General features: G+C 44.2%; 1 protein-coding gene across 1 annotated transcript in view; it reads left to right on the forward strand.

Annotated features, from left to right (window-relative positions):
* Positions 1 to 18258, forward strand: part of exoc4 (exocyst complex component 4) — a 78245-nt gene that overhangs the window by 46138 nt on the left and 13849 nt on the right. Inside the window, exons 13-15 of the mRNA XM_077709513.1 lie at positions 9335 to 9471; positions 9535 to 9693; positions 10734 to 10912. Coding sequence (XP_077565639.1) covers positions 9335 to 9471; positions 9535 to 9693; positions 10734 to 10912 — 475 coding nt within the window. The remainder of the gene's footprint in view (positions 1 to 9334; positions 9472 to 9534; positions 9694 to 10733; positions 10913 to 18258) is intronic.

The following is an 18258-nucleotide window of genomic DNA, read 5'->3' on the forward strand; positions in this document are numbered from 1 at the left end:
GTAAGGCAGTGGGTGTTCGGAGTTCATCAGGGTTTGTTTACGGCTCGGGCCCGTCCTTAACGAGTGGAGTGCAGCATCTTGCTAATTATGCTGCTGTGGCTAATGAGCCTTTCGGCTGATAGTAGGGAGCACACAATAAAACGCTCCCTTTTGTTTGAGATCTTTTTTTTAATTGGGATGAATTAAAGAGCCTTGCAGGATTCGGCAAAATCATTTCACTCTATTTCTTTTTTTTTATTCTTCCCAGGCATCATTTTGCTACCTGGGTGTCTTTTAGGAATCCAAATGACTGGAATATTAGGAAATTTCCATTTTGCATTGTCAACATTTGTGGAAGGATTCAATCATTTTGTCTTTCATTTCGTTCACTTGCTTTTTACATCACTTTTTTGTAACGTGGCTCTCAGAAGACATCTTTGTGTAATCAATAATTTTAGGTAGGCAAACTGTATTTTCACGACTATAAGGCGTACTTAAAAGTGTTAAATTTTCTCAAAAATAGACAGGGCGCCTTATAATCCAGTGTGCTTTATATATGGGAAAAAAAGTGTCATTCATTGAGGGTGCGCTTTGTAATGCGGTGCGCCTTATAGTCATGAAAATACGGTAGCCAATGTGTTAAGGTTTATGGATCAAAAGTACCGTATTTTCACGACTATAAGGCGCACTTGTTGAAGGATTCAATCATTTTGCCTTTCATTTCATTCACTTGCTTTTTATGTCACTTTTTTGAGGAACGTGGCTCTCAGGAGACATCTTTGTATAATCAATAATTTTAGGTAGGCATACCGGATCTTCACGACTATAAGGCGCACAGCATTATAAGGCGCACCCTCAATGAATGACACATTTAATTATTTTTCTTATATTAAGCATACTGGATTATAAGGCGCCCTGTCTATTTTAGAGAAAATATAAGACTTTTAAGTGCGCCTTATAGTCGTGAAAATACGGTGTTAAGGTTTATGAATCAAAAGTACCGTATTTTCACAACTATAAGGCGCACTTATAAGTCTTAAATTTTTTGCAAAATACACAGGGCGCCTTATAATTCAGTGTGCTTTATATATGGAAAAATAAAATAAAATATGTCATTCATTGAGGGTGCGCTTTTTAATCCGGTGCGCCTTATAGTCATGAAAATAGGTAGCCAATGTGTTAAGGTTTGTGGATCAAAAGTACCGTATTTTCACGACTATAAGGCGCACTTAAAAGTCTTATGTTTTCTACAAAATAGACAGGGCGCCTTATAATCCAGTGTGCTTTATATAAAAAAAATAATTTAAATGTGTCATTCATTGCGGGTGCGCCTTATAATGCGGTGCACTTTATTGTCGTGAAAATACGGTCCGTTTTTCCGAAAAGTCCAAACTTTATTGAGATTTAAGATTAATATCTTCACCCATTGCTTCTGTGACTGCAGTGGATGATTTCAGATTATGATGAATGTGCCGTAAAATGCTTGCGAGCTTTTCCAATCACGTGCACAGATGTGTCGTTGTGCCGGACCGGATTGCGTCTTTATTTTTCTTTTTTTCTACATGTGTGTAAGTGCGCCAGGTGTTGTCACAGACACTCATTCTGTTGGCATCATAACCTCAGGGGCTGATGGGGGGGAAGAAAGAGAAAAACGCAATATAGTTTCAGCACATTAAGCACACTACGCCAGGCCTCATATGGGAAACCATAGGGGAGCACCTTTTTGGGAACACATCTGCTCACTTATGGCCATCCAAGCATGCTAAGCTACTAATGTGAACTGGGGAAAAGGTGTTAAGATTTATTTATTTTTATAAAAAAATTTATTATTATTTTTTTGGTTGAGTACACTTTTTTTCCATAGAATACAGTTGCAACCTTATACATTTTTCAGTAAGGTCACCCCTACTGCCAGTTTTCACCTGTATGGAAACAATTGCCTCGCGACAAACGAAGGCTGCCGTCGTGGCGGTTCCCTCAGCCTAGCTCAAGGGTGGGCAAACTTTTGGGCCCGGGCGCCACATTGACTTTAAAATTTGACAGATGGGCCGGGTCAGCACAAGATATGATACATATAAAAAAGTGCATCCGTTAACTGTACATATGAAATATAAACAGAAAAAAGGGACTAAAGTATTAACATACTCATCACTCATCATTAAAATAAAAAGTATAAAGTACAAAGTAAAGTAAAAAGGAATGTATTAAGAAATATTAAAATGTAATTTAATTTGACAGATGGGCCGGTTCAGCACAAGATACGATACATATAAAAAAAGTGCATCCGTTAACAGTACACATGGCACATAAACAGAAAAAAAGACTAAAGTATTAATATACTCATCACTCATCATTAAAATAAAAAGTAAAACGTATAAAGTATAAAGTACAAAGTATAGTAAAAATGAATTAAGAAATATTAAAATGGAATTTAAAAGGATAGAGGGGCTGTAAAACACAAAAAAAAATCAAATAAGAGTGGAAAGAGCTACTGCCACGGCGCCATCTTGGGAAGAAAAAATAAATAAATAAATAAATAAAAATGAAAAAATCTTTGTTGGCAAACATCGGCGGGCCGAATTAAAAAAGCCTAACGGCCGTACGTGGCCCGCGGGCCGTGGTTTTCCCATACCTGGCCTAACTAGATCCCGAGGTCGTATTTTTCGTCACCTTGCTGACGACGTGCCCAGAATATTTATGATTGCGCTTTGGAACGTATCAGCTTTTAATAAATCATGTGGCATTATGAAATATCAGTGAGCATGGTATATCGGGTCTATTTGACCTTTGCTGCAAGGGGGTCAAGGTGAACGCGCGTTTTCCCGAGTTAATAAGAAATATTGATACAGAGGGATGATTTGCCTATCATTGTCCACACCAATTCCCAAAAGGGCTAGCTCAATGTATATCGTGTATACATATATCATAAAGTAATAATACAAAGATGATGATGAGGCTGACGAATACTGGCGATATAGAGTCCACAAGGAGATAATGTCCATAGAAGTGAGAGTACTGATAAGATGAAATCCATTTTTTTTTTTATGTTTCACACACGCATGTGTAGGGAAATCAAATGTTGAATCCAACACTAGCACGTGCGTAGCGAGATGCTATCTGTCCAACTCCTGATTGATTCATTTAATTAGAGTAAGATAGAGGCGGAATAGAGGAAGAGTGGTCGCGAGCGAGCACTGCTGGCTAGCTCCTCAGATTGGCTCCATTTATCTTGGTCCGATTCCCCCCCCACCCCACCCTCACCATATACCCCACCTACACACACCGTTCTAGCAACACAACTTGTGCACTGCATTATAAGGCGCACCCTCAATGAATGACATTTTTTTCCCATATATAAGGCGCACTGGATTATAAGTGTCACTCTCAATGAAAGGCACATTTTATTTTTTTCCATATATAAGGCGCACTGGATTAAAAGGGGCCCTGTCTATTTTGGAGAAAAATCTAAGATTTAAGTGCGCCTTATAGTCGTGAAAATACAGTACGGTTTTTACATTTTTTTTAGGATTTTTTGTTTTTAATCTGCGTGGAGGCCACTATTGGTTGAAGTACTGTTGTTTATTCAATATATTTTTTGCATTTTTCAGTGTCAGTACAGATTTTGTTGTTTTCCAGCCTTATTCTATTTCAAACTTGACTGTAGAAGCTAAATACCGTATTTTCCATATATAAGGCGCACCACATTATAAGGCGCATCGAATTATAAGGCGCACCCTCAATGAATGGCACATTTTATTTTTTTCCATATATGTGGCGCACTGGATTATAAGGCGCCCTGTCTATTTTGGAGAAAATTTAAGACTTTTAAGTGCGCCTTATAGTCGTGAAAATACGGTACTTTGAGGTCACGAAATTTAGTTTATAACAGCACACCGTTAATTTTATAACATCATACTGGAACACGTGGCAGCTCAACATTTTCCAATAACGAGTAAAACGACTTCAATATGCAAGTTCAACAAAATCAACCTCTTAGTGGAAAACTTTTTTGTTGAATTGTCACTATTGCATGTGTAATTTGTGTATTACATCTGTGCTGCTCTGCTAGTAATGCGCTAATGATGTTGACCTTTCCATATTTTTTTCCCACATGTGACTGTATGCATGTGTGAGTGCACCCAATCACCACCTCCCATAATGACCCTGACCTTTATTGTTTTCCATGACATGTACAGGCAATGCTTATTCCTTTCCTACTGATTGCACCACACACACACATACACACACACATAGACATAGATGGGGAGGGGGCTCCATTATGAAGCAGACCCCCAGCATCCATCAGTAGGTGCGGCAATCACAACACTATACACCTGTTCGCCTCATCAGCCGTGCCCTGTGATTTGGACTCCAACAAGGTTGGAGGGCAGAAAAAAAATACAAATGGCTTCCATTTAACTTTTCTTTCTGTGCTATTAATGTCAATAAACCGCCCAATTCATTTCAGAATAGATGCAACGTGCATTGGTAGCCCATGACGTCATTTGAAAGCACCATTGGATGCCAAATATGCCAATATTAAGTATTTTGAATGAAATGTCAACTTAGACATTTTTCCTGTATTTTATGTTTTTTTTTTTTAATTATCATTTCAAATTGTATGCGCAGTATAACAACTTTTTTACCGGATTTCTTTTGAGTATGTTTTTGGTGCTCGGACGTTTGGTCGCCGGTCAAATGGTGACAGAGAGTTTACTTTTGAAACCAGCTCTCAAAATTATATTCATGAGAGAGAGTTTAATATCTAAGTACTGATTGATATCTAAGTACTGTTTAACATCTAAGTACTCTTTAATATCTAAGTACTCTGTAATATCTAAGTACTGTTTAATATCTAAGTACTGTTTAATATCTAAGTACTGTTTAATATCTAAGTACTGTTTAATATCTAAGTACTGTTTAATATCTAAGTACTGTTTAATATCTAAGTACTGTTTAATATCTAAGTACTCTTTAATATCCAAGCAATGTTTAATATCTAAGTACTGTTGAAACCAGCTCTCAAAATTATATTGATGGGAGTTTAAAGAGTCTAAGTATCTTCTGTTTTCAACAGTACTTTGATATTAAAGTACTTAGATATTAAACTCTCTCTCTCTTAGATATTAAACACTTTCTCTCATGAATATAATTTTGATAGCTGGTTTCAACAGTAAACTTTCTCTCACCATTTGACCGGCGAGCAAAAGACCGGCGAGCAAAGGACCAGCGACCAAAAGACCGGCCACCAAAAGACTGGCGACCAAAAGACTGGCGACCAAAAGACTGGCGACCAAAAGACCGGCAACCAAAAGACCGGCAACCAAAAGACCGGCAACCAAAAGACCGGCAACCAAAAGACCGGCAACCAAAAGACCGGCAACCAAAAGACCGGCGACCACCAAAATTTTAGACTTTTAAGACGCCTTATGGAATTAAATATGTGCCGTGTTGTATTAGTACATTTTTATTCACTTATTAAGTGGAATTACAATCATTAATAAGGGGAGCGATTGGCTGTAGTGGACAGATAACTCCCTAAAATGTATTCTGTGGAAAAAAAACTGATTTCTGTCCCAGTAGCCTCTAGAAAAGTTCTAGATCCATTCGTCTCCGTGTCTATATTTGACTTTTTCAGCTGCTGGTAACTTGTAAAGGTTCGTTATTCTACCCCCAAAGGAGTTGTTTTTGCTAAATGCCTGAGGTGCCACCTACCTGCCCCCCCCCCCCCCCCCCCCCCCCCCGTTATCTCGCACCAAGCACCTGTTCGCTACCGGCTCGCGTGGGCCTCTAGCTCGACAAGACACCGCCACTTTGTCTTTGTATGTTTATATTTATCCGCATATTACGGCCGTATAATTGCACCCGCCTGTCGTCTTTGTAAAAACACCGAAAGCAAGGAGTCAAATAAACCCTGGAAGTGAGTTTGCAGTTGAGAGATATGGTCCACAAATGCGCCCTCGGGTTTTTGAAAGGATGTTTTGGTTGATATGCGTTACAATTTGCACATGGCTTGTGTTGCTTTGTGCGGATGTATTTGGATTCGTCACACTTGTGATATAAATGGTCCGAGCTTGGGAGTTGAGCTTACATTTAACCTTGAACACCGAGAAGTAAGAACATCCTTTAATATCGATGTTGGTTTAATGAGATGTGGCGACACACTCGAAAGACTTTGTACAATTTTGCTCACATCCATTAGAATAATGAACACAAGGAGTAGGGGGTGGGGGGGGGTAACAAAGAAATAATTAGTATAATGGATTTTTACTCGACTGTGAGGACTCCAATTGAACATCTTCACTCTTTGGAATTGTTTATGCCAGGACAACATATTTCATTTTGAGCGTGTGTTTTTGGTGAGAATGGCAGCAGGGTAATATGGCAGTCCATCTGCAAGCAGTCAAGTGTGATATTGCTGCTCATCTTTCAATTAGAACACTTACACCACATCGCGTCGGAGGCCTTTATGACGCCCACCAAAGACACTGTTTTCTTTTATGAACTCAATCTCATCAGCCCGCCAGCTATGTGATTATTCCGCCTAAATGGGAATGTATTTTTCCAACTTATTTCCCCAACGTTTCATATGTCTTCATACCTCATTTGTTCCTTTACATTTCTTTACCTGGCTTTCGTCTGTCTGACCGGAAGTTCGATCGTCGTTTACTGTTGAAACCAGCTCTCAAAATTATATTCATCAGATAGAGTTGAATAGCTAAAAGAGAGAGAGTTTATAATCTAAGTACTGTTTAATATCTAAATACTGTTTAATATCGAAGTACTGTTTAATTTCTAAGTACTGTTTCATATCTAAGTACAGTTGAAACCAGCTCTCAAAATTATATTCATGACAGAGTTTAATATCTAAATATCTACTGTTTTCAACATTACTTAGATATTAAACAGTACTTAGATATTAAACAGTACTTGGATATTAAACAGTACTTTGATATTAAACTGTACTTTGATATTAAACAGTACTTAGATATTAAACAGTACTTAGATATTAAACAGTACTTGGATATTAAACAGTACTTGGATATTAAACAGTACTTAGATATTAAACAATACCTAGATATTAAACAGTACTTAGATATTAATTGGTACTTAGATATTAAACAGTACTTAGATATTAATTGGTACTTAGATATTAAACATTACTTGGATATTAAACAGTAATTCGATATTAAACTCTCTTAGATATTAAACTATTTCTCATGAATATGAATATTTTGAGAGCTGGTTTCAACAGTAAACTCTCTGTCACCATTTGACCGGCGACCAAACGTCCAAACACCCTGTGGTCGCCAATGGTGCGTAAGTAGTTGCGCCTGGCGCGTGTACCCGAACCATCCGCTATGTGTCAAGCCGGATAGTCCTTGTGCGACTACCCCTGCCTGACGTTGATGAATGATGTGTCAAGGACACATTCCCATCGGCCCTTTTACCCAAGAGAGCCTCTGTCGCAACATCATCTTGCGTTGTATTGCCAGACGGGGCGTTGCCCAGCAAAACGAGTGTTTAATGCACAGTGAACCCCACATGACCTTGAGACACACCCACTATTTTGCATAACACAATCACAGTCCATTCTTCTAACTCATTGGCCGTAATTCCCAGTTGTTTTTGTTTTTAACCTCCTCCATAATTGCCTTTATTTATTCATTTTGGAGTTTAAAATAGAAGTCCAAACTAACTGTATTGGCAGATCTCTACTGACAAAATGGACATCTGTCACCGCCAATGGCTGACCACCAGTTAAAGAAGGCGCTTAACGGTCAACAAAGATGGAGTAAAACGCTACCTTTGCCAATGGGCTCCTTGATTACTTTTTAATGATTTCTGGTGCCCAAGACAAATGGCCGTGTTAAATGAGTGGAATTAGAGAAGGGAGTGCATTTACTGGTGGAAAAGGAAAAACACTGCATTGTTTACGCCATTCACTAGTGTTGGACCACTAAGGAATTGATGTTTTCTCACTGGCACATGAAATACTTTCAAAATGGCCACTTTCACTCCCAATCTTACACAATGGGCGTGACAGACTCCACTAATGCCAAAGCAATATTGATTTGGATTGGCACCAAGTGCTAAATCCTCACAGGTCCTCCATGTGTCTTCATTTAGTCATTAAAATCAACATGTTGGTTGTAGATAATGTACTAGTGAACAATGTTCCCTCAAATTTTTCGTTGGTCTGGGCAGAAAGACAACCTCCCTTAGCGCATTGAGTACCAGTGTGAGCGACATCATCATTGCTCGCTATGGGCACACCAGTATCACACCTGCCATAAGCAAGTGCATATCAATGTTCCCTCTACGTTTTCATATAAAACATGCTATAAAATATGAAAAACATAAGAGTGGGCAGAGCTACTGCCACTGGCTGCCGTGTAAGCGGCGCCATTATGGGGAAAGGAGTAAAAAAAAAGTTTTCATTTTATTTACTGCGCGCCATATGATTGCTGCTGCGCAGAGAAGATGAGAATAGTCCACAATTGCACACGTACGCAGCTTAGAGGAAACATTGCTCCAATGTAACTTGTATATATTTATTATTCTTTGGCTAATGCGACTTATAGTCCGAAAAATATGTGCACGTTATTCTTGTCTATGTCGTGTCAGGTGCATGTCAATGTTCCCTCTAATTTTTCATGTAAAACATGCTGTAAAACACAAAAATACATAAGACTGGACAGGGCTACTGCCACTGGCTGCCACGTAAACGGCGCCATTATGGGGAAAGGAGTAAAAAAAAGTTTTAATTTTATTTACTGCACGTCACATGATTGCTGCTGCGCAGAGAAGATGAGAATAGTGCACAATTTCGCACGTCCGCAGCTTAGAGGAAACATTGCTCCAGTGTAACTTGTATATATTTATTATTCTTTGGCTAGTGCGACTTATAGTCCGGAAAATTTGTGTACGTTATTCTTCTCTATGTCGTGTCAGGTGCATGTCAATGTTCCCTCTAATTTTTCATGTAAAACATGCAGTAAAACACAAAAATACATAAGAGTGGACAGAGCTACTGCCGCGTAAACGGCGCCATTATGGGGAAAGGTATAAAAAACTTGTTTGGATTTTATTTACTGCGCGTCATATGATTGCTGCTGCGCAGAGAAGACGAGAATAGTGCACAATTGCGCACGTACGCAGCTTAGAGCGAACATTGTACAAGTGTAGGAACATAGCCTCAATCCCATCTTGTTACTGTGACCGTTCCGAACCAGCCCCTTTGGTTGGGGCAATATTCACAGTTAATGCCCGTTAAATATTTCGATATGTAACTCTTCGGGAGTCATCTATCCAAGCGTCCCGCCTAACGTTTATCATCTCGTTCTCCTCACAGAGCACGGTGGTGGTGGAAAAGTCCATCCAGGATCTGATGAATCTCATGCAAGACTTGAGCGCCTACTCCAATCAGTTCCTGGAGATGGTTTGTGACAAGCTCAAAGAGTACAAGCAGATCTGCAACACGGCCTACAGGTAACGCATCTAAATTGTTTTTCTTTCCTGGCGTGCAAAGAGCAACGTGTTTTGCGTCCTTAGGGGAATCGTTCAATGCGAGGACAAGCTGACAGTCATCAGTGCTTCCTGGTCCAAAGATGAGGACATCAGTCGATTACTCCAGTCCCTCCCCAACTGGGCCAACATGGCACAGCCCAGACAGGCGCGACAGAAACGAGAGGACGAGGAGGACTTCACCCGGTACGGTGTCAAAGACGTTGGCGCCGCCGTCTGTTCTTCTTTGTACCTCCAAGAAGCGGTGCTCGGACGTTTTGTCGCCGGTCTTTTGGTCGCCGGTCAAATGGTGACAGAGCGTTTACTGTTGAAACCAGCTCTCAAAATTATATTCATGAGGGAGAGAGTCTAATATCTAAGAATGAGAGTTTAATATCTAAGAGAGAGAGAGTTTAATATCTAAGTACTGTTTAATATCTAAGTACTGTTTAATATCTAAGTACTGTTTAATATCTAATTACTGTTTAATATTTAAGTACTGTTTAATATCTCAGTACTGTTGCATATCTAAGTACTGTTTAATATCTAAGTACTGTTTTATATCTAAGTACTGTTTGATATCTAAGTACTGTTTGATATCTCAGTACTGTTTAATATCTAAGTACTGTTTAATATCTAAGTACTGTTTAATATCTAAGTACTGTTTAAACCAGCTCTCAAAATTATATTCATGAGAGAGTTTAATATCTAAGAGAGAGATTTATGTAATGTAATATCTAAGTACTGTTTATCTAAATACTGTTTAAAACAGTAGATATTTAGATATTAAACTCATGAATATAATTTTGAGAGCTGGTTTCAACAGTACTTAGATATTAAACAGTACTTAGATATTAAACTTCTCTCTTAGATATCAAACCTCTCTCTAAGATATTAAACTTCTTTCTTAGATATTAAACTTCCCTCTTAGATATTAAACTTCTCTCTTAGATATTAAACTGTCTCTCTCTCTTAGAAATTAAACTCTCTCTCTTAGATATAGATCAAATGGTTAGAGTTTACTGTTGAAACCAGCTCTCAAAATTCTATTCATGAGAGAAAGTTTAATATCTAAGTTCTGTTTAATATCTAAGTACTGTTGAAAACAGTAAATATCAAACTCTCTTTCATGAATATAATTTTGAGAGCTGGTTTCAACAGTAAACTCTGTCACCATTTGACCAGCGACCAAATGTCCGGTCACGCCAAGACGCACATGAAATAACGTGAAATTCTCCAACAACCAGGGCGGCCTTCGCGAAGGAATCGGAGGTCCTGACGGGCAACCTGGGCGACAAGCTCATCCCACCCAACGAAATCCTACGCGACGTCAGCGACCTGAAATCCTTGGCCACCCTCCACGAGAGCATGGAGTGGCTGGCCGGCCGCCTCAAGGCTTTCTTCGCCGGCCTGCCTCAGGGTGCCGGTGAGTAGCTTTCACACGTCATTAATTCTATTCCCCTCGTTATTAACCGAGCCACGAGTCCCGGAAGGGGGTAGGCTTGGGTTGGCAGGCAAATGTCACTGTTGAGAGAGGTGGTGATATCCTTCTTTGGAGGAAGTCATACTTGTGAAATCTGTGCGTGGCACACTTGAGATTTGTCAGTTGGAGTCACCTGCGGTAGCGGAAAGAGCCTCAGGCCGCCATGCCTGTTGCTCGCTGATAGCGCCGACTTCACTACTCTGGTGCTCTCATTTCTTATTTTTACACTCTCGTGGCCGCGGTAAACCCCTGTAACAGTTGGAACCATCGCCAATTCAAATTTTCTGAACTCCATGTTGACTTTTACAATCTGCCAAGTCACTCCTGGTTCAAATGTATCAAACGTCAATGGCAGCCATTGACTTTTTGGATGAGTAGCAGGTGTCGTTACCATTACCTAAAGGAGGACGCTAATCCCAGTGACCAAACGTTTGGTCACTGGTTTTTCGGTCGCTGGTCTTTTGGTCGACGGTCAAATGTATTTAGATATTTAACAGTACTTAGATATTTAACAGTACTTATATATTAAAGTCTCTCTCTTAGATATTAAAGTCTCTCTTCGATTTTAAAGTCTCTCTCTTATATATTTAAACTCTCTCTTAGATATGAAACTCTCTTATATAATAAACCCTCTTAGATATTAAACTCTCTCATAAATATAATTTTGAGAGCTGGTTTCAACAGTAAACTCTCTCTCACTATTTGACCGGCAACCAAAACACCGGTGACCAAAAGGGACCAAAAGACCACCGACGAAAAGACCACCGACAAAAAGAACACCGACAAAAAGACCGGCGACAAAATGACCGGCGACAAAATGACCGGCGACCAAAAGACCAGCGACCAAATTAACGGCGACCAAAAGACTGGGGACCAAAAAAACGGGGACCAAGAGACCGGGGACCAAAAGACCGGGGACCAAAAGACCGGAGACCAAAAGACCGGAGACCAAAAGACCGGAGACCAAAAGACCGATGACCAAAAGACCGATGACCATAAGACCGGCGACCAAACGTCCTCGCACCGGAGAGATGGGCCAAAAAAAGGCTCAATGCTCTGCACTTTTCTTCCTGGTTTCTGCGGCGAGCGATGATGACACGTATCTGTCCAAGCAGATGTGGTTTGGCACCAAACATCCTTTTCGTGGAAGGCGGAGGCGAAGCAGCTACGAAGAGCGCGCCGCAGGGCCGGCAGGTGGTATGAATCATTCATGAGCGACGGACGTTCAAGAAAGTAAGCCAGAAAAGGGGGAGAGTTATTAATTATTTTGCTGCCCCTGGTAGAAGGAGAGCAATATCTGAGTGCCCTCCACTGAGAAGGTGAGAAAGTATGAGGTGGGGAATGTCTTCACATGCTGGGGGATTAAAAAAAAGGAAAAAAAAGTGCGAGGATGAAGGAAAAGATGCTACAAACAACATCATCGTCTCCTGTTGCTCACACGTCTGCGTTCTGAATAGTGATGGATTTGAGTCTGAAGCTTTTTAATGGGCAGAGAGAAAAGTACACAATCCAGGTTATTCCCCCAAAGACGATGATTGTTGTCAAATAACGCCGCCAGGTAGATAGACCAGATGCAGGAAGACAAACAGAATCAACCAATGAAGAAATCCAAATGGAAAGAAAGTGTCAAAAATGGTCAAATTTTTAAGCCCAGTTCACTGATTGGCCGAAATGGAAACACGGTCTGATAGAAATAAGGGGGCGGGGTTTAGACGCCGTTGCCACTCTCAAACAAAACAAGAAATGCTGTCAAGTTGATGACGAGGGAAAATAAGGAATGAAGGGGAAAAAAGTAAAAAAAAAAGAAGAAAAAAAGCAAAATGAGTTGTTCATACCTGACTGCGCCTGTAATATAAAATCCAATTTGGAGAGGCATGGACGTGAGGGGCAGTTGGGATGAGATAAGGTGGGGTCCTTTTCTCCTAGCCTTGTCCCCTCACACACACACAGCGAAATGACTCAACACACACCCACGTAGTCCTTCATCAGCTCAGCAAACACTAAATAATGAACAATGCTCAGGCTGTTCTGGCATGATAAGTAAGGACCCTCTCGTCAACCCACGCAGACGTAATACACACACACACACACACACACTCGGCGACTGGAATTAAAGACAATTACTTTGTCTTGTCGTCCCTCCGACTTTTATTGAATCCTTATCAAGGAAAAGGAAGTGAAACGGCCGACGCCATAAAATTATACCGCCTGAAAAGCCACAAATCCAAAATTGGACTTCATAGGAAAGACACAACTGAGAGTGTACACTTAAATGGGTGCTTGGACGTTTGGTCGCCGGTCTTTTGGTTGCCAGTCTTTTGCTTGCCGGTCTTTTGTTCGCCGGTCTTTTGGTCCCTTTTTGTCGCCTGTCTTTTGGTCCCTTTTGGTCGCTAGTCTTTTGGTCGCCAGTCTTTTGGTCGCCAGTCTTTTGGTCGCCAGTCTTTTGGTCACCAGTATTTAGGTTGCCGGTCTTTTGGTCGCCGGTCTTTTGGTCGCCGGTCTTTTGGTCCCTTTTTGCTGCCGGTCTTTTGGTCACCGGTCATTTGGTCACCGGTCATTTGGTCCCTTTTAGTCACCGGTCTTTTGGTCCCTTTTGGTCACCGGTCTTTTGGTCCCTTTTGGTCGCCGGTCAAATGGTGACAGAGAGTTTACTGTTGAAACCAGCTCTCAAAATTATATTCATGAGAGAGAGTTTAATATCTAAATATCTACTGTTTTCAACCGTACTTGGATATTAAACTATCTCTCTTAGATATTAAACACTCTCATGAATATAATTTTGAGAGCTGGTTTTAACAGTAAACTCTCTGTCACCATTTGACCGGCAACCAAAAGACCGGCGGCCAAAAGGGACCAAGAGACTGCTGACCAAAAGACCGGCGACCAAAAGACCGCTGACCAAAAGACCGCCGACCAAAAGGCCGCCGACCAAAAGACCGCCGACCAAAAGACCGCCGACCAAAAGACCGCCGACCAAAAAACCGCCGACCAAAAGACCTGCAACCAAAAGACCGGCAACCAAACATCCGAGCACCTTGAAGCAGCAGTGTCGGTGCACTGCGGCGTTTGCCGCACAAAAGCCCTACGTGTGGAGGCGAGTGGCGAAAGCTTAGAAGCATGATCAGCGTGTATAAATGCAGGCCCGTGTAGATCAATGCTCGTAAATTGGCGAACGGAGAGGAAAGGGGGAGAGAAATTGGCCCCGTCACTCATATATAAGTGTATTTGGTCAATGAGGCGAGCCAGCGGCAGTATGAAGGGTGACCGGTGAGCCGGAGAATGCAGAGGTCGGCGATCGATGTGCCGCAGTCGCGCGGCCAACTCCCCCGCTACTCTTAGCGCCTTGGCGAAGGTCACACGTGAATGCCACCCAGCAACGACGCAACTCCGCTCGTCCCTTTGCACCTCCCACGGCAGAGCAAAAGATGATGGCCTTTCTGTGGCTCCCATTGTCACCCAGGTACACCAGTGCAACTCTTTGTTGACTATTCCTCCACTTCACAACCGTCAGCATAAGTGTGCAAACGCCAAATAGAACCGTGACCGGACGTTTGGTCGCCAGTCTTTTGGTCCCTTTTGGTCACCGGTCAAATGTACTCAGATATTAAACAGTACTTAGATATTAATCAGTACTTAGATATTAAACAGTACTTAGATATTAAAAAGTGCTTAGATATTAAACAGTACTTAGATATTAATCAGTACTTAGATATTAAACGGTACTTCGATATTAAACGGTACTTAGATATTAAACGGTGCTTAGATATTAAACAGTACTTAAATATTCAACAGTACTTAGATATTAAACAGTATTTAGATATTAAACAGTACTTAGATATGAAACTCTCTCTCTTAGATATTAAAGTCTCTCTTTTAGATATTAAAGTCTCTCTTAGATATTAAAGTCTCTCTCTTAGATATTAAACTCTCTCTCAGATATTAAACTCTCTGTCATTAATATAATTTTGAAAGCTGGTTTCAACAGTAAACTTTCTGTCACCATTTGACTGGCGGCCAAAAGACTGGCGACCAAAAGGGACCAAAAGACCGGCGACCAAAAGACCGGCGACCAAACGTCCGAGCACCAATAAAACTCCATTCCTCACGTGCGTGCATCATCTCCATTCCCGGCATGTTTGCGGAAAGTCTTATCGACATAATTGCCGAGTTCCTTGGCGAACGAGACCCTCCGCATTGTCCGCGCCTTTTGTTTGAACTGGTGAACACCCAAACCCCATTAGAGTTAGCCTCCAGATAAGAAGATAGTGTGGCACCGTCCTTTCCAATCACCAAGTCAAACACGTTGGAGGGTTCAAAAGATAAAGGCTTTCCTATTAGTGTCATTGGTTTGATATAAAACAGGGGTCTTCAAATGATTCCACAAAGGGCCGCAGTGGCTGCAGGATTTCATTCCAATCAAACAAGATGACACATTTTCACTAATCTGTACTCAGGTGATTGTCGTCCCGTGCTGCTTGTTTTAGCAGATACCGTATTTTCTCCAATACAAGCCGATCCTGTTACGATCGCCGCCGCGTAGTGCGAGGCGATCGGAGGGGAAGTTGAACCCAGATGCAGAGTCGCCGAAGGAATGGAAAGGTGAGGCAGATCTGTAGCTCTTGTAGGTTGATTTATTGAACGGGGTAACATAACTTCAACAACTTAGCTTGACCACTCATTACAAACGAAAACAACATGCGGCGGGGCGTCATGGAAACAGCAATGACTACGAGGATTAACAGGAAACGAAACCAGAACTAACCAGTACTACACCAGACGATCCAACGGCGTCCACAGAAAGTCACAATGCTTAAATACCAAAAATAATCCAATCACGTAATTAGCCACAGGTGATAACTATCATGACGTCATGTCAGGAGAGGCGATCCAGCGACTCCTGACAGTACACCCCCTCTAAGGGACGGATTCTAGACGTCCCAAGGTCAATTACAACATGAGAAACGGGAACAAGCAGGGAGGGTGGGTGGGAGAGCTACAATTGTCCGGTGGTCTTCCACACCAACCCAAGAACAGACGGAGAGGTCGCTCCGGCGGGCGTCCGCGCCAGCCAGAAACGAGACAAGTCAGTGGCAGGTCTGGCGGGCGTCCGTGCCGGTCAGAAACAAGACTGGGCAGAGGCAAGTCTGGCGGGCGTCCGTGTCGGCCAGAAAAAAGCCGGGGCAGTGGCAAGTTTGGCGGGCGTCCGTGCCGGTCAGAAACAAGACGAGGTTGTGGTCGGTCCGGCGGGCGTCCGCGCCGGCCAGAAACGAGACGAGGCAGTGGTCGATCCGGCGGGCGTCCGCGCCGGCCAGAAACGAGACGAGGCAGTGGTCGGTCCGGCGGGCGTCCGCGTCGGCCAGAAACGAGACGAGGCAGTGGTCGATCCGGCGGGCGTCCGCGCCGGCCAGAAACGAGACGAGGCAGTGGTCGGTCCGGCGGGCGTCCGCGTCGGCCAGAAACGAGACGAGGCTGAGGTCGATCCGGCGGGCGTCCGCGCCGGCCAGAAACGAGACGAGGCAGTGGTCGATCCGGCGGGCGTCCGCGCCGGCCAGAAACGAGACGAGGCAGTGGTCGGTCCGGCGGGCGTCCGCGTCGGCCAGAAACGAGACGAGGCTGAGGTCGATCCGGCGGGCGTCCGCGCCGGCCAGAAACGAGACGAGGCAGTGGTCGGTCCGGCGGGCGTCCGCGTCGGCCAGAAACGAGACGAGGCAGTGGTCGGTCCGGCAGGCATCCCAGTTGGACCCTTAAGTCTTTGCCAAACTGCCTGCCTTCAGGAAATATTAGAAGTTTAGTACGGTCGGGCACCTTACCCTGTTTGCTCGGGGGGTGGACAGCCCTCTTCTCCCAGGAACCCGGATCATTGCTTCTCTGGACGTCGCCGGCTTCTTCCTCCAGGAGCACCGGCGAATTACCACTCTTGACGTCGCCAGCCCCTTCCTCCAGGGGCAACGGCAAATTGGCACTCTCGACGTCGCCAGCCCCTTCATCCAGGGACTCCGGCGAATTGCCACTCTCGACGTCACCGGCTTCTTCCTCCAGGGGCACCGGCGAACTGGCACTCTCGACATCGCCAGCCCCTTCCTCCAGGGACTCCGGCGAATTGCCTCTCTCGACGTCACCGGCTTCTTCCTCCAGGGGCACCGGCGAATTGGCACTCTCGACGTCGCCAGCCCCTTCCTCCAGGGACTCCGGCGAATTGCTTCTCTCGACGTCGCCAGTCCCTTCTTCCAGGGACTCCGGCGAATTACCACTCTTGACCTCGCCAGCCCCTACTGCCAGGGACTCCGGCGCATTACCACTCTTGACGTCGCCAGCCCCTACTGCCAGGGACTCCGGCGCATTGCCACTCTCGACGTCACCGGCTTCCTCCTCCAGGGGCACCAGCGAATTACCACTCTTGACGTCACCGGCCCCATCCTCCAGGGGCAACGGCAAATTGGCACTCTCGACGTCGCCAGCCCCTTCATCCAGGGACTCCGGCGAATTGCCACTCTCGACGTCACCGGCTTCTTCCTCCAGGGGCACCGGCGAATTGGCACTCTCGACATCGCCAGCCCCTTCCTCCAGGGACTCCGGCGAATTGCCTCTCTCGATGTCGCCAGTCCCATCTTCCAGGGACTCCGGCGAAATACCACTCTCGACGTCGCCGGCCCCGTCTTCATCGAGCGCCGGAGCATCGTCGCCACTTCTGGGCGGGCAGGCGCTGGACGGGCAGGCGCTTGGGAGAGCGGTGCTTGGGAGAGCGGTGCTTGGGAGAGCGGTGCTTGGGAGAGCGGTGCTTGGGAGAGCGGTGCTTGGGAGAGCGGTGCTTGAATGGCCTTCCGTCACCAGAAACCTGATCCGTGGCTTCGGTACGGGTGCGACCGGCGACCCCAAAGGCAACGGGAGTAATTTGCGTGGCCTTGGCACAGGAGCTTGGGGCACTTGAAACGGCGCGCTGGGCCGAGTAACTTCGGCCACTTGGACAGGCGTGGTCGGCCGAGTGACTTCGGGCACTTGGAACGGGGAGGGCTGCATAGTCCTTAGGAGCTGCTGGTACAGCGGGGTCGGCCGAGTAACTTCGGGCACTTGGAAAAGCGTGGTCGGCCGAGTGACTTCGGCCACTTGGAACGGGGAGGGCTGCATAGTCCTTAGGAGCTGCTGGTACAGCGGGGTCGGCCGAGTAACTTCGGGCACTTGGAAAGGCGTGGTCGGCCGAGTAACTTCGGGCACTTGGAAAGGCGTGGTCGGCCGAGTAACTTCGGGCACTTGGAAAAGCGTGGTGGTGGTCGGCCGAGTGACTTCGGGCA

The sequence above is a fragment of the Stigmatopora nigra genome, chromosome 23 (assembly GCF_051989575.1).
Source record: "Stigmatopora nigra isolate UIUO_SnigA chromosome 23, RoL_Snig_1.1, whole genome shotgun sequence".
In the NCBI taxonomy this organism is placed as follows: Eukaryota; Metazoa; Chordata; class Actinopteri; order Syngnathiformes; family Syngnathidae; genus Stigmatopora; species Stigmatopora nigra.